The 12,981-nt window shown below is 39.1% G+C and overlaps 1 protein-coding gene across 2 annotated transcripts in view; it reads left to right on the top strand.

Moving 5' to 3' along the window:
• Positions 1-217: 217 nt before the first annotated feature.
• BBS4 (Bardet-Biedl syndrome 4) overlaps positions 218-12,981 on the top strand; it is a 55,057-nt gene continuing 42,293 nt past the window's right edge. The window contains exons 1-2 of one of the 2 annotated variants that reach the window (XM_046009186.1): positions 218-253; positions 6,869-6,920. In XM_046009186.1, the coding sequence (XP_045865142.1) occupies positions 230-253; positions 6,869-6,920 (76 nt within the window). In that variant the 5' untranslated portion in view covers positions 218-229. The remainder of the gene's footprint in view (positions 254-6,868; positions 6,921-12,981) is intronic. The other variant, XM_046009187.1, reaches the window with a different exon arrangement.

Raw genomic sequence — 12,981 nt, 5'->3', positions numbered from 1 at the left:
CTGCCTCTGTATTCCCTCACCCGGCCCAATAGCGTCAAGCGGTCGGTGAAGCAGCACCCTACTCTGTCCAGGTTTCCCGAAAACCCTCCCAGGTGAAACGTCCTGCCAGACGACCGCTTTAGTTCCCCGCTCAGACCCCTCCCAGGTTCCCCAGCTCCACGACTTCCGTTTGCCAGGTCGTCTGGGAAACGGCCAACTTCCGGCCGCGAAGCGGTGGGGCGGAGCCAAGATGGCTGAGGAGAGACGTGTGATGGTGAGCGCGGAGATTCTCCTTAGTGTCCCGGCCGCCAGGGCGGAGCGGAGAGGCGAGGCAGGCTGGCGGGCGGGCGGTTGTCCCGTGGGGAATGCGGAGCGGGCTCGAGCCGCTCGGGGTGAGCGGGGCGATACGGCCGCGCTCCTGGGAGCTGGTCCTCCTGCGTAAGGCGGACTTCTTTGCAGCGCTGGGCCTGTGCTGGGCTTGTGGTCCCTCTTGGGGCGCGCTGGTCGAAAAAGGGAGATTTCATCAGAAATGGATCTTTTCCTAGTCCTGTCTTTTCCTTCTCACGAGTTTTGGAAAGGAAGCACTACCGTTTGTGCAGAGACAGTTTGTGTTAATCCCCTGGATTAGGAGTTGACTATGACAAAGCCTGGCAACTTTTGAGCGTCACTGCCTTCTGCCGGTGGGTCGGGACCATGTTTTCTCTGTTGTAATTTAGTTTGGGAAAGTGCTGTTTGAGGATTTAGCTGAAGCTTGAGTTAGGCCTTAATTAGACTCCACAGAGCTGCTAATACAAAGTAGTCCAGATATGTTCGGGATAACCCAGTGGTAGTTATTTATGAAGTGTGTATTTATAATTGGATCTAATTTCTGTAAAGTTGTAAGTGTGAAAACGTGTCTACTTTGCTTTAGTGTTGGGTTTCAGAGCATGTTCTACTCATTTGTTAGAATGACTTTATTAGGGGCACCTGGGTGGTTCAGTGGATTGGGCCTCTACCTTCGGCTCCAGTCATGATCCCAGGTTCTTGGGATCGAGCCTCCCCGCCCCTCCCCCATCCCCTCCCTCCGCCCCTCCCCTCCTCCCCCCCGCCCCCCCCCCCGCCCCCGCATCGGGCTCTCTGCTCAGCGGGGAGCCTGCTTCCCCCTCAACCCCCCCGCCTGCCTCTCTGCCTACTTGTGATCTGTCAAAAAAAAAAAATCTTAAGAAAAAAGAATGACTTTATTAGTTATTTATTTGGAACGTATTGCTTTGAAAAACACCCTGGAAAATACAGGAGACAAAATAGCAGTTTTGGGCTGACGGTTTTACAACTTAGTTTTGGCCGTTAAGGAGCAAGGCCAATACTATCAGTGGGTTTTGTTTTCTATTCTCTTTTCATGTCCAGAGAAGTCAAATTATTTTTGGTGTAATCATACAATTCTGAATACAGGGAAGGAGGCCCAAAGCAAAGACTTTTAAGCTGTAAATTAAAAAAATTAAATAGCGTGATTAGTGTTACTGGGTTTTAGATATTAGAAACATATGAAAGAAAATACTTCACCTACAGAAATACAAGTTATACTGTTAACTACTGTGTTGTAAATAGAGCTTATTCTCTAATGCTCATTGCAGGTATGATCATAAATAGACTATGAACTTGATTTCTGTGATGGCAGAATTGTCCAGTACTTTTGAATCTAATAGTGTTCTAAAGGGAGTGGCTGTTTTGTTTCAGTATGACTGTAGCACTTGAACCTGAAGTTAGCTGTTCATTTTAATTATTGTCAAGTTTATTGCTGGCAGTGTTATATTTGTGGTAATTTCAGCTTTTCACATTACTGCTGCAGGGAGATTTGAATTTCTGCCCTTTTTGGAAGCGATCTGGTATCTTGTAATAAAATTAAAATTAGGCCTAACAGTCTCAGTCAATCAACAGACCAGTATCCCACTGAAATAAAAGCAGAATATAGGCATGTAGTGCAAGGTATTCATTGCAATATTGTTTATAATGACAAAATGCCAGAGACAAGGTGAATACCTGTTAATAGGGTAATAGATAACTTCTGATACTTCCATTCTGAGAATTATTATATAGCTATAAAAAAGTGTTATTAGAACTGGGGGTGCCTGCTTGCTTAGTCGTTGTCTGCCTTCAGTTCATGTCATGATCCCAGGGTCCTGGGATCGAGCCCCACATTGGGCTCCCTGCTCAGTGGGGAGCCTGCTTTTCCCTCCTCTACTCCCCCTACTTGTGTTCCCTCTCTCACTCTCTCTCTGCTAAATAAATAAATTTTAAAAATCTTAAAAAAAAAAAAGTGTTGGCACTATATATGTTGATGGGGATGGTATACATTTTAAAAAAGCTAGATATGGAGTGGAGTGTTAAAATTTAACTGAATAGACTTTAAAGATCTTATTGGCTTTATTCAGTGATTAATGATTAATCAATTAGTGACTTAATGAATAATGATTACAGCATTCATTCTGTACAAGATGGAAAGCTTTCATAGGCAGAAAGGAGTGGAACAGGGAAGTTATATTAGACAGTTTGGTTATTGCAAGATCACTTTCCTTTAGATGATGGCAGGGGTCTGTCAGGCATGTTACCTCGCTAATACTTATTGGGTGATTTTTTTTTTTTATTAAAGATTTTATTTATTTATTTGACAGAGACACAGTGAGAGAGGGAACGGAAGCAGGGACAGAGGGAGAGGGAGAAGCAGGCCTCCCGCTGAGCAGGGAACCCCATGCAGGGCTCGGTCCCAGGGCTCTGGGATCATGACCCAAGCCGAAGGCAGATGCCCAACGACTGAGCCACCCAGGTGCCCCTGATTTTTTTTTTAATTGAGACTTTTATAAAAAAAGTTTTTATTTCTTTATTTGACAGAGAGAGTGCGAGCAGAGGGGCAGTGGCAGGCAGAGGGAGAGGGAGAAGCAGGTTCCCAGCTGAACACAGCTTGATCCCAGGACACTGGGATCCTGACCTGAGCTGAAGGCAGTCACTTAACCAACTGAGCCACCCAGTCGTCCCAAGTTTTAATGTTATTTTAACTGACATTTACCTGATTATTAATGAGGTGGAGGCAGTAGTAGTTGCCCCTTTTCCTTTTTTGTTCAATGCCTGGTTCATATGTTTTGCTGCTTTTTCTTTCTTCTTCTTTTTCTTTTTAAAAGAATTTTTACTTGTTTATTTGAGAGAGCAGAGCTAGTGAGGGAGAACAGGAGGGGTGGGGGAGTGACAGAAGAAGAGGGAGGAGCAGGCTCCCAGTTGAGCAGGAAGCCTGCTGTGGGGCTCCATCCCAGGACCCTGGGATCCTGACTTGAGTCTAAGGCAGACACTTAACTGACTGAGCCACCCAGGAGCCCCATGTTTTGCTTATTTTTCTACTTCGATGTTTTTCTTATTTTCTTTTTATTGTTTGTTTTGTAGTTATAGTTTCTGGCTGTTAATCCTTTTTTTTTTTTGTTTTGTTTTGTATTGCAAATATCTGCTCTTAGTTTTCTGTCTTCCCTTCCTTTTTGGAACAGAAATTCTTAATTTTAATGTAGTTGAGTATTTAGATCTTTTCTCAGTTGGTTTGTGCTTTTATATCTTCCTGAAGTAATCTTTCCCTAGCCTATATTTTCTCTAGAGGTTTTTTTTAAATTTGCCTTGTTCATTTTAGTCTTCTATCTTAATTCATTTTAACTTCCCTTATAAAGCTTTTTCTCTTGAAGTCTGTTTTGTTTAATGTTAATATTGCTACTTTAGTTTTCTTTTTGTTTCTGTTTTCCTGGTGTAAATTTTTCTATCGTTTACTTTGCTTTTCTGTTTTAGATGTGTCTTTGTATAAATAGCATACATCTAGATTTTTAAAAACATCTATCCTGATAATTTAACTGGAAAATTTGATGTTTTTCTCCTTCTTTTCTTGCCGCCTTTTTTTCTTTTTTGCTGAGTTTCTTTTTTCTCTCTCCTCTCCTCATGTAATTAGTTGTAAGTTATATACAATTTTTAAATACTGCATAGTCAACTGAAAGTTGGGTCGGTAATGTAGGGATTATCAAATGCTTTATTACCCATTGCCTTCTGCCAGTCAACTGGTCATAGTCAACTGAAAGTTGGGTCGGTAATGTAGGGATTATCAAATGCTTTATTACCCATTGCCTTCTGCCAGTTCATGCAACTATTGTTCAGTTTTGTAGTTTTTGTGTTTCTCAACACCACAAATTACAGTTTTGTTTTATTTAGTCAGTGGATGTTTAGAATACTTCCATATTTTACTAATTCCTTTGCTCATTCCACTCCTTCATTCTGGGGTTCTTCTTCTTCTTCTTCTTTTTTTTTTTTTTTTTAAAGATTTTATTTATTTTTCTGACAGACACAGTGAGAGAGGGAACACAGAAAGGGGGAGTGGGTGGGAGAGGGAGAACAGGCTTCCCGTGGAGCAGGGAGCCTGATGCTGGGATTGATCCCAGGACCTTGGGATCATGACCTGAAACACACCTAAGGACTGAGCCAACCAGGCGCCCCTGGGGTTCTTTTCCTTTTTTGTAATGTGTCTCCTTTAAAAAGTTTATTTAAACAACATTCTTTTAAAGTTTTTTTTTTTTTTCTTTCTTTAAGTAATCTCTACACCCAGCATGGGGCTCAGACTTAAAACACTGAGATCAAGAGTCACATTCTCTTCCAACGGAGCCAGCCAGGTGCCATGAAAGTTAGTTTTGATAGATGTTAAGAGTTTAGATCCGAGGTTGGCAAACTATTTTTTTTTTTTTAAAGATTTTATTTATTTATTTGATAGATAGAGATCACAAGTAGGCAGAGAGGCAGGCAGAGAGGAGGAGGAAGCAGGCTCCCTGCTGAGCAGAGAGCCCGATGTGGGGCTGGATCCCAGGACCCTAGGACCATGACCTGAGCCGAAAGCAGAGGCTTTAACCCACTGAGCCACCCAGGCGCCCCTTGGCAAACTATTTTTAAAAAGGGCCAGTAATAAATATTTTGGGCTTTGTGAGCCAGTCCCTGTCGCAAGTAACTCAGCTATGCAGTTGTAGTGTGGAAACAACCATAGACAACCATAGACACACATGTGACGGTGTTCTGATAAACTTTTATTTTAGACACTTAAATTTGAATTTTATACAATTTTCAGGAGTTAAAAAATATTAAAAAATGTAAAAACCATTAGAAATGTAAAAACATGGATGCCTCAGTAGCCCTATTGTTTGAGTGTCTGACTCTTGGTTTTTTGTTTTTTTTTTTAAAGATTTTATTTATTTATTTGACAGAGAGAGATCACAAGTAGATGGAGAGGCAGGCAGAGAGAGAGAGAGAGAGAGGGAAGCAGGCTCCCTGCTGAGCAGAGAGCCCGATGCGGGACTCGATCCCAGGACCCTGAGATCATGACCTGAGCCGAAGGCAGCGGCTTAACTCACTGAGCCACCCAGGCACCCTGACTCTTGGTTTTGACTCAGGTCATGATCTCATGCTTGTGGGATTGAGCCCTGCATCAGGCTCCCTGGTCTACTTCAGATTCTTTCCCCCTGTGCCCTTGCCTGCTCACATAAGCATGCTGTGCTCACTCGCTCACTCGCTCTCTCTCTAAATAAATAAGTAAATAAGTAAGTAAATAAATAAAATCTTTTTTAAAAAAATATAGAAGACATTCTTAGTTTGTTGGCCATATAAAAATGGGCTGAATTTGTTTGACCTGCAGGCCATAGTTTGCTGACCTTGAGTTTAAATTAACATTCATTTTACTTAGCACCTGAGACATGGGAGTGATTTTTCTTATCATGGCTTTTAAGAACTTTTGTCTCTGGTGCAGGTCCTTGTGATATATGCAAATGTGGGTTTATTTTCACTTAATCTGGTTAGGATTGGTTGAGCATTCTGAATCTAAAGATTAGTGTCTCTCATTACTTCTGGAAATTTTCAACCATTAATTTTGCTTATATCTTACCATATCATATATAACATAGGAAGTAGTTATAAGAAAAATCCATTTGAAGATTTCCTGCAGAATTAGAGCATAAGATAGTACTTACTATATTCAATAATGTCCCTTTAAAAAAAACTCCCTCTTAGGGGTGCTGAGTGACTAATTTGGTTAAGCAGCCAACTCTGATTTCAGCTCAGGTCATGATCTCAGGGTCCTGGGATCAATCCCTACATCAGGCTACATCCTCAGCAGGGAGTCTGCTTGAGGATTCACTGTTCCTCTCCCTTTGCCCCTCCCCCTTGCTTATACTTGCTCTCTCCCTCTCTGAATTAAGTAAATCTTAAAAAACAAACAAAAACCCAACTCCTTGAGTTGAGTGCTAGGTAATTTCTGTATAGATGACCTCATAAACTTCTTTTTATCAAAGTTACTACTTTTTTGGTTTGGTTGTTAAGATGTATAGCACTAAGTATAATGCTAATATGCAGTGTCTAAGAACTTAGTACATTTATTTGTGCACATTTTATGCATTACAATTATATATTACACAGGGTGTCTAGGTGACTCAGTTGGTTAAATGTCTGACTCTTGGTTTCTGCTTGGGTCATGAGCTTGGGATCATGGGATCAAGCCCCACATCAGTCTCCTCACTCTGTCTAGAGTTTGCTTGAGATTCCCTTACTTCTCCCTCCTCCCGCTCATGCTCTCTCTCAAATAAATAAATAAAACCTTAAAAATATGTATAATTATATATTACACTTAAGTATATATTATAGATATGCATTACACATTAATATTTTGGATAGCAAATGTATGACTTGACATTTGTTTTTTAAGCCATATTAAAAATGATTTTTAATTTTTCTTTGTGCCTGTATGTAGTTAATGGATTAATTGCATAATTGGAGAGCTACTGATTATGGTTGTTTGGATGTTTTTTTAAGTTAGCAAGATTTATGGTGATGGTAACATAGACTTCTCTGTTTTCAGAAAACTGCCTTTCCTGCATCTGCTGAATCTCAGAAACCCCGGCTGAAAAAAGGTTGGTATGCAATTTCATTGTATGTGTCTATTTGCACAGAATTTCTGTTGATTCTATGTTGTGTATGCATTAGAGCTTTTAAAAATGTGACTTTGGAGAAAAGCAGTAATCGCCTAAATATTCCTCCACACCACGCTCTTATTTTGTGGAGTTGTTAGATATTTTGAGATTGATTTTGCCTGTAAATATGTTTAAATGGGCCTTTATTATTATGTAAGTATGTATTTTCTTCTTGTGGAAAAAAACACTGAAGTTCCCATGGTACATATCAGACCTCATATAATCTCATGTCTATGTTAAGTAAGTATGAGGTTTTATGAAAATTGAGTCTGTGAAGAGTAGGTAAGGGCATATACTATGAAGAACTGCATTTAAAAATCTGATAGAGGGGCGCCTGGGTGGCTCAGTGGTTTAAAGCCTCTGCATTCGGCTCAGGTCATGATCCCAGGGTCTTGGGATCGAGCCCCGCCTCGGGCTCTCTGCTCAGCTAGGAGCCTGCTTCCTCCTCTATCTCTGCCTGCCTCTCTGCCTACTTGTGATCTCGGTCTGTCAAATAAATGAATAAAATAAATCTTAAAAAAAAAAATCTGATAGAGATATGTTCTATCTTATTTAGAGGAATAGGATTCCTTAATTTGTTAACGTATAGTAAAGTCTTAGAAAGGCTTGTATCAGATTGCAGTGTACTATATTGGATATTCTGTCAATGTCTAATAAGCATGTCTAATGCCTAACAAACTTAGAAGATACCCACACTTTTTATTTAGCAGACGGGACCATCTATTTTATTATTTACGCATGTATTTATTATTTTCTAGATGAGGAAACCAAGGCTGAGGGAAGGGGCATGACTTATCCAGGGTCATGGGTGTAGTTCTTATCTGCATTATGAGTTATGTTTAACAGGCAATATGTCCTTTTGCAGCATGTGTTTTCCTGTAGCCTGCTAAGATTTTTAAATTTCATTTGCCAGTAAATTGTTTAGCTTACTTGGGGAATTTCTGTTCCTCTGAAATTATAATACAAGTTGTTGGAACGTATGATTGTCTTTTGGACAAAACAAATTGGAATTTGTTTTCAGAGTTTTTCAGGAATACCTCTTTCATTGAAAGAGCATTACATCTATAATTTAGATTATTTGTGAAACTTAGGTGTTTCTTCTAATATCTAACATAGTTGCTAATATTTTTTACATCATTTCTGGACATGAGAACATCTTGCTGTGATGTTTCTCACTTGGTTTAAATGCTGATGTATTTGGCTAGTTAGGTAGCTAGGGGCTAGTGGGTATTAGGATTGTTTCTCCAGTGTTCTTTCCATCTTCCTCCAGAGTCAGACTCCATGGTTTGACTGACTCCCAGTCCAGGAGAGCTCTAATTAGTATATGCCAGTAAAAAATTGGCCTGTCCCCAATTCAGGCTAATGAGATACAAAGCTGATAGCTATGGGGTAAAGGGTCACATTTGAACGTTATGCTATAAGAGGTAATAGTGCTAGTTGAGAGGCAATGTGGAGGGCTTGCGGGGTAGGAAAAGAATAAATGAAACAAAATGGGATTGGGAGGGAGACAAACCATAAGAGACTCTTAATCTCACAAAACAAACTGAGGGTTGCTGGGGGGGAAGGGGTGGGAGAGAGGGTGGTTGGGTTATGGACATTGGGGAAGGTATGTACTATGGTGAGGGCTGTGAAGTATGTAACCCTGGCAGTTCACAGACCTGTACCCCTGGGGCTAATAATACATTATATGTTAATTAAAAAAATTATTAAAAAAAAGAAGTAACAGTGCTATAGTGCCCCATCTAATCCTTTCTTCCTACTTTCTGATTTCTGTGATTAAAATTTGGTTTTTCCTGTTCTCGAATCCTTCATACATGAGTACTTGCCAGTTCCAGGACCAGTGATAGGTATCGGGAATACAAAGATAAATAGGGCATGGTCTCTGCCCTCAGGGATAAGCAAATGATTGAAGTGTAGTGTATGCCTTCCAGTTTTTTCAACTCTTTTTGTATGAAATGTCTAGAACTCTTTCCCATTATTGCTTTGGTTCTCTGGTGAAATTCACTGTTCCCCCTGGAAGTATAAAGGTCAGGACTTAACAGAATATTTTAGGTGTGAACAAGGCCAAGTGGAAAGTCTGGAAGGTAAAAATATCTTCATCTGGATCTTTTATTTCTTTTAGTCCAGCACAAAGTCTAATTGCCTTTTGGTCAACCGTTTTACACATTTGCAATACCACTACATTTTACAGTTTGAGGGGTATCATTCATGTAGAATACCATGACTACAGTGTAAATGATACCTTTGGAGTTGTGCAGAGTAGTGTCACAGGCACCTAAAACATCGAGGGTATACCCCTTAACCTGCCTTAATTTCTGGGTTCCATAGCCCAAGATTTTATCTGTCAGTATGGTGAATTCCATTGACTCTTTGGAATGTTGTGCTAGCTTTTGAATTCCTGGGGTAAACCCTACATGGTCATGATGTATTAACCTTTTTACATGTTACTAGATTCAGTTTGCTAATTTTTGTTAAGGACTTTGGCTCTGTTCATGAGGGCTGTTGGTCTTTGTTATTATTGTTCTTTTTTTTTTTTTTTTTTTTTGCAATGCTTTTGTCTTTTTTGGTATCAGGGTTATGCTGGCCTCAAAACAGGTTGGGAGCTATTTCCTCTTCTCTTTCCTGGAAGACTTTGTATAGAATTGGTGTTGTGTCTTAAATGTTTGCTAGAGCGTGACAGTGAAGCAGTCTATGTCTGGATTTTTCTTTGTTGGAACGCATTTAAGTACAAACTCAGTTTCTTTAATAGATATGGGGCTATTCAGATTGTATGTATTTTTTTTTAAGATTTTATTTATTTATTTGACAGACAGAGATCACAAATAGGTAGAGAGGCAGGCAGAGAGAGAGGAAGGGAAGCAGATTCCCTGCTGAGCAGAGAGCCCAATGCAGGGCTGGATCCCAGGACCCCGAGACCATGACCTAAGCCAAAGGCAGAGGCTTAACCCACTGAACTACCCAGATGCCCCAGATTATATGTATTTCTTTAGGGAGAGCTTTGGTAATGTTTTTCTTTCAAAGAAATTTTGTCCATTTCATCTCAGTTATCAAATTTATTGGCATAAAGGTCATGATACTCCTGTATTTTTCTTTTAATGTCTTTTTAGACCTTCCTTTTAGGATGCGTTGTGGTAGTCCCTCTGTTCCTGATTTTGATGTTTATGTCTACTGTCTTTTTTTTCTTGGTCAGCTTGGCTAGAGGTTTATCCACCTCACTGATCTTTTCAAACAACCAACTTTTGATTTTATTTTTTCTTTTCTCTTTTCTGTTTCAATTTCATTGATGTCTGCTCTTATCTAATACTGTGTTTAATTTGCAGTTTCTTTTTTCTTTCTGCAGTTTCTTAAGGTAGAAACTTATTATTGGTTTGAAGTCTTTTCTGTTGTAAGCACTTAGTGCTTTACATTTCCTTCTAAACACTGTTTAACTGTTTAACTGGTTCATATACATTTCAAATGTTATGTTTTGACTTTTATAAACTTCTAAATATTTTAAAATTTGCTTTGTGTTCCCCTTTAACCCATGTACAATTAAGAAAAGTATTGATTAATTTCCCTAAATATGGGGTTTTTCCAGATATTTTTTGTTGTTGTTACTGGTTTCTAGTTTAATTCTAGTTATGGTTAGAAAACATACTTTATATGATTTGTTTTATGGCCCAGAATGTGGTCTGTGTTGGTGAATATTCCATGTGCTTTGAAAAAAAGGTATATTGTTCTGTTGGATGGAGTAATCTATAAATGTCAGTTAGGTCAAGTTGTTTGATAATATTCTTCATCTTTGTACTTATTGATACAGATACTAATATCCTTATCGAGAAGATACTGATAACCCTTAATGAGAGAAGTGTTGAAGTAGGCACATGTAATTATGGGTTTGTCTGTTTCTACTTAAAGATCTATCAATTTCTGGGACACCTGGGTAGCTCAGTTGGTTAAGGGGCTGCCTTTGGCTCAGATCATGATCCCAGCGTCCTAGCATCGAGTCCCATATCAGGCTCCTTGCTCAGCAGGGAGCCTACTTCTCCCTCCGCCTCTGCTTGCCTCTCTGTCTGCCTGTGCTCACTCTCTCTGACAAATAAACAAATAAAATCTTAAAAAAAAATCTATCAATTTTTACTTTGTGCATTTTGAAGATCAAAAACATTTAGGGTTGAGTTCTTGGTGAATTGGCTCTTTTGTCATTATGTAATGTCTCTCTTCCATTCCTGATAATATTCCTTACTTGAAGTCAGCTTTGTCCGATGATAATAGAGCTGTTCCAGTTTTGCTTTGATTAGTGTTTGTATGGTAGTGCGTAATTTACATAGAGTCAAATTCACCTTTTTTTTTTTTTTAAAACAAAGTTCTGGGAGTTTTGACAAGTGAAAATAGTCATGTGACTACCACCACCACCTCAATCAAGGTATGGAACAGCTTGATCACTCTCAAAAATTCGCCTTGACTTTGTAGTAAACCACTTCTTCCACTTCCAGTTGCTGGCAGTCACTGATTTTTTTCTACCTATAGTTTTGTCTCTTTGAGAATATCATTTATTTATATATTTTTAAGATTTTATTTATTTGAGAAAGAGCAGGAGCAGACTCAGAAGCAGGGGAAGTGGCAGGCAGAGGGAGAGGGAGAACCGGCTCCCTGAGGAGCCAGGAACTGGATACAGGGTTCGATCCAGAACCCTGAGATCATGACCTGAGTCTAAGGCAGATGCTTATTAACCAACTGAGCCACTCAAGTGCCCCGAGAATATCATTTAAATGAAGCATACATGATGTAACCTTTTGAGTGGTTTTTTCACCTAGTGTAATATTTTTGAGATTTATCCATATTGTGTTTGAGTTTTTTTTTTTTAATTTTATTTATTTATTTATTTATTTGACAGCCAGAGATCACAAGTAGGCAGAGAGAGAGGGGGAAGCAGGCTCCCCACTGAGCAGAATGTCCGATCCCAGGACCCTGAGATCATGACCTGAGCCGAAGGCAGAGGCTTAACCCACTGAGCCACCCAGGCGCCCCTTGAGTTTCTTTTTATTGATGAGTAGTAGTCAGTTGTGTGTATACTGCAGTTCATTCATCCATCCATTCACCAAAAGACATTTGGGTTTTTGGCTATTACAAATACAGCTGCTATAGAAATATTTGCCTAGAGGGTTTTGTGTGAACATATTTTTATTTCATTTGTGAAGTGTCTTGGAACGGGATTGCTGGATGGTATTTTGAGTATCTGTTTAGTTTTATTGGAAATTGCCAACCTGTTTTCCAAAACAGTTAAACTGTTTTGTATTTCCTTTTGCAAATTATGTGTTCCTTATACCTCATAAATGATTTGGAAACAGTCTCTATTTAATTTTTTGGAAGTTTGTGGAGAATGGACTAATTTCATCCTTAAGTATTTGTTGTAATGTTTCTGTGAAGCCATTTGGGCCTGGTGTTTTCTTTGTAGAAATGTTTTCAACAACAAATTCAACTTACTTAATAGAGATAAGGCTAAACAGGTTACTTAATTCTTCTTAATTGAGCTTTGGTAGTTTTTGTCTTTCAAGGAATTTTTTTTCACTTCATCTAAATTGTCTAATTTATTGTCATGAATTCACAATTTTCCCTAACAGATATTAAAAATACTGTGAAGCCTTTATAATTAAAACAGTATATTACTGGTATACAATTAGAGGATAAACCAGTGTGGGTGGGTGGGCACCTGGGTGGCACAGTCAGTTGAGTGACTGACTCTTGATTTCAGCTCAGGTCCTGATCTTAGAGTCATGAGATCCAGTACCAAGTGGGCTTCATGCTTAGTGCAAGACTGTGCTTGTCCTCCCTCTGCCCCTCCACCCTGCTCATGTACACACACTCTCTCTCTCAAATAAATAAATAAATCTTTTTGAAATATAAATCTTAAAAAAAGAGAGAGAAAGAAAAGCAGCCAGTGGAAAAAAAAAGAAAGGTCAGAAATAGACTCAAATACATTTGGCAATTTCTTTATTTATTATTTTTTTTAAAATTTTAT

Source organism: Meles meles, chromosome 6 (genome assembly GCF_922984935.1).
Source record: "Meles meles chromosome 6, mMelMel3.1 paternal haplotype, whole genome shotgun sequence".
NCBI classification, from domain to species: domain Eukaryota; kingdom Metazoa; phylum Chordata; class Mammalia; order Carnivora; family Mustelidae; genus Meles; species Meles meles.
Note: the sequence above shows the minus strand (reverse complement) of the source record. Positions and strands in the feature narration are given on the sequence as shown.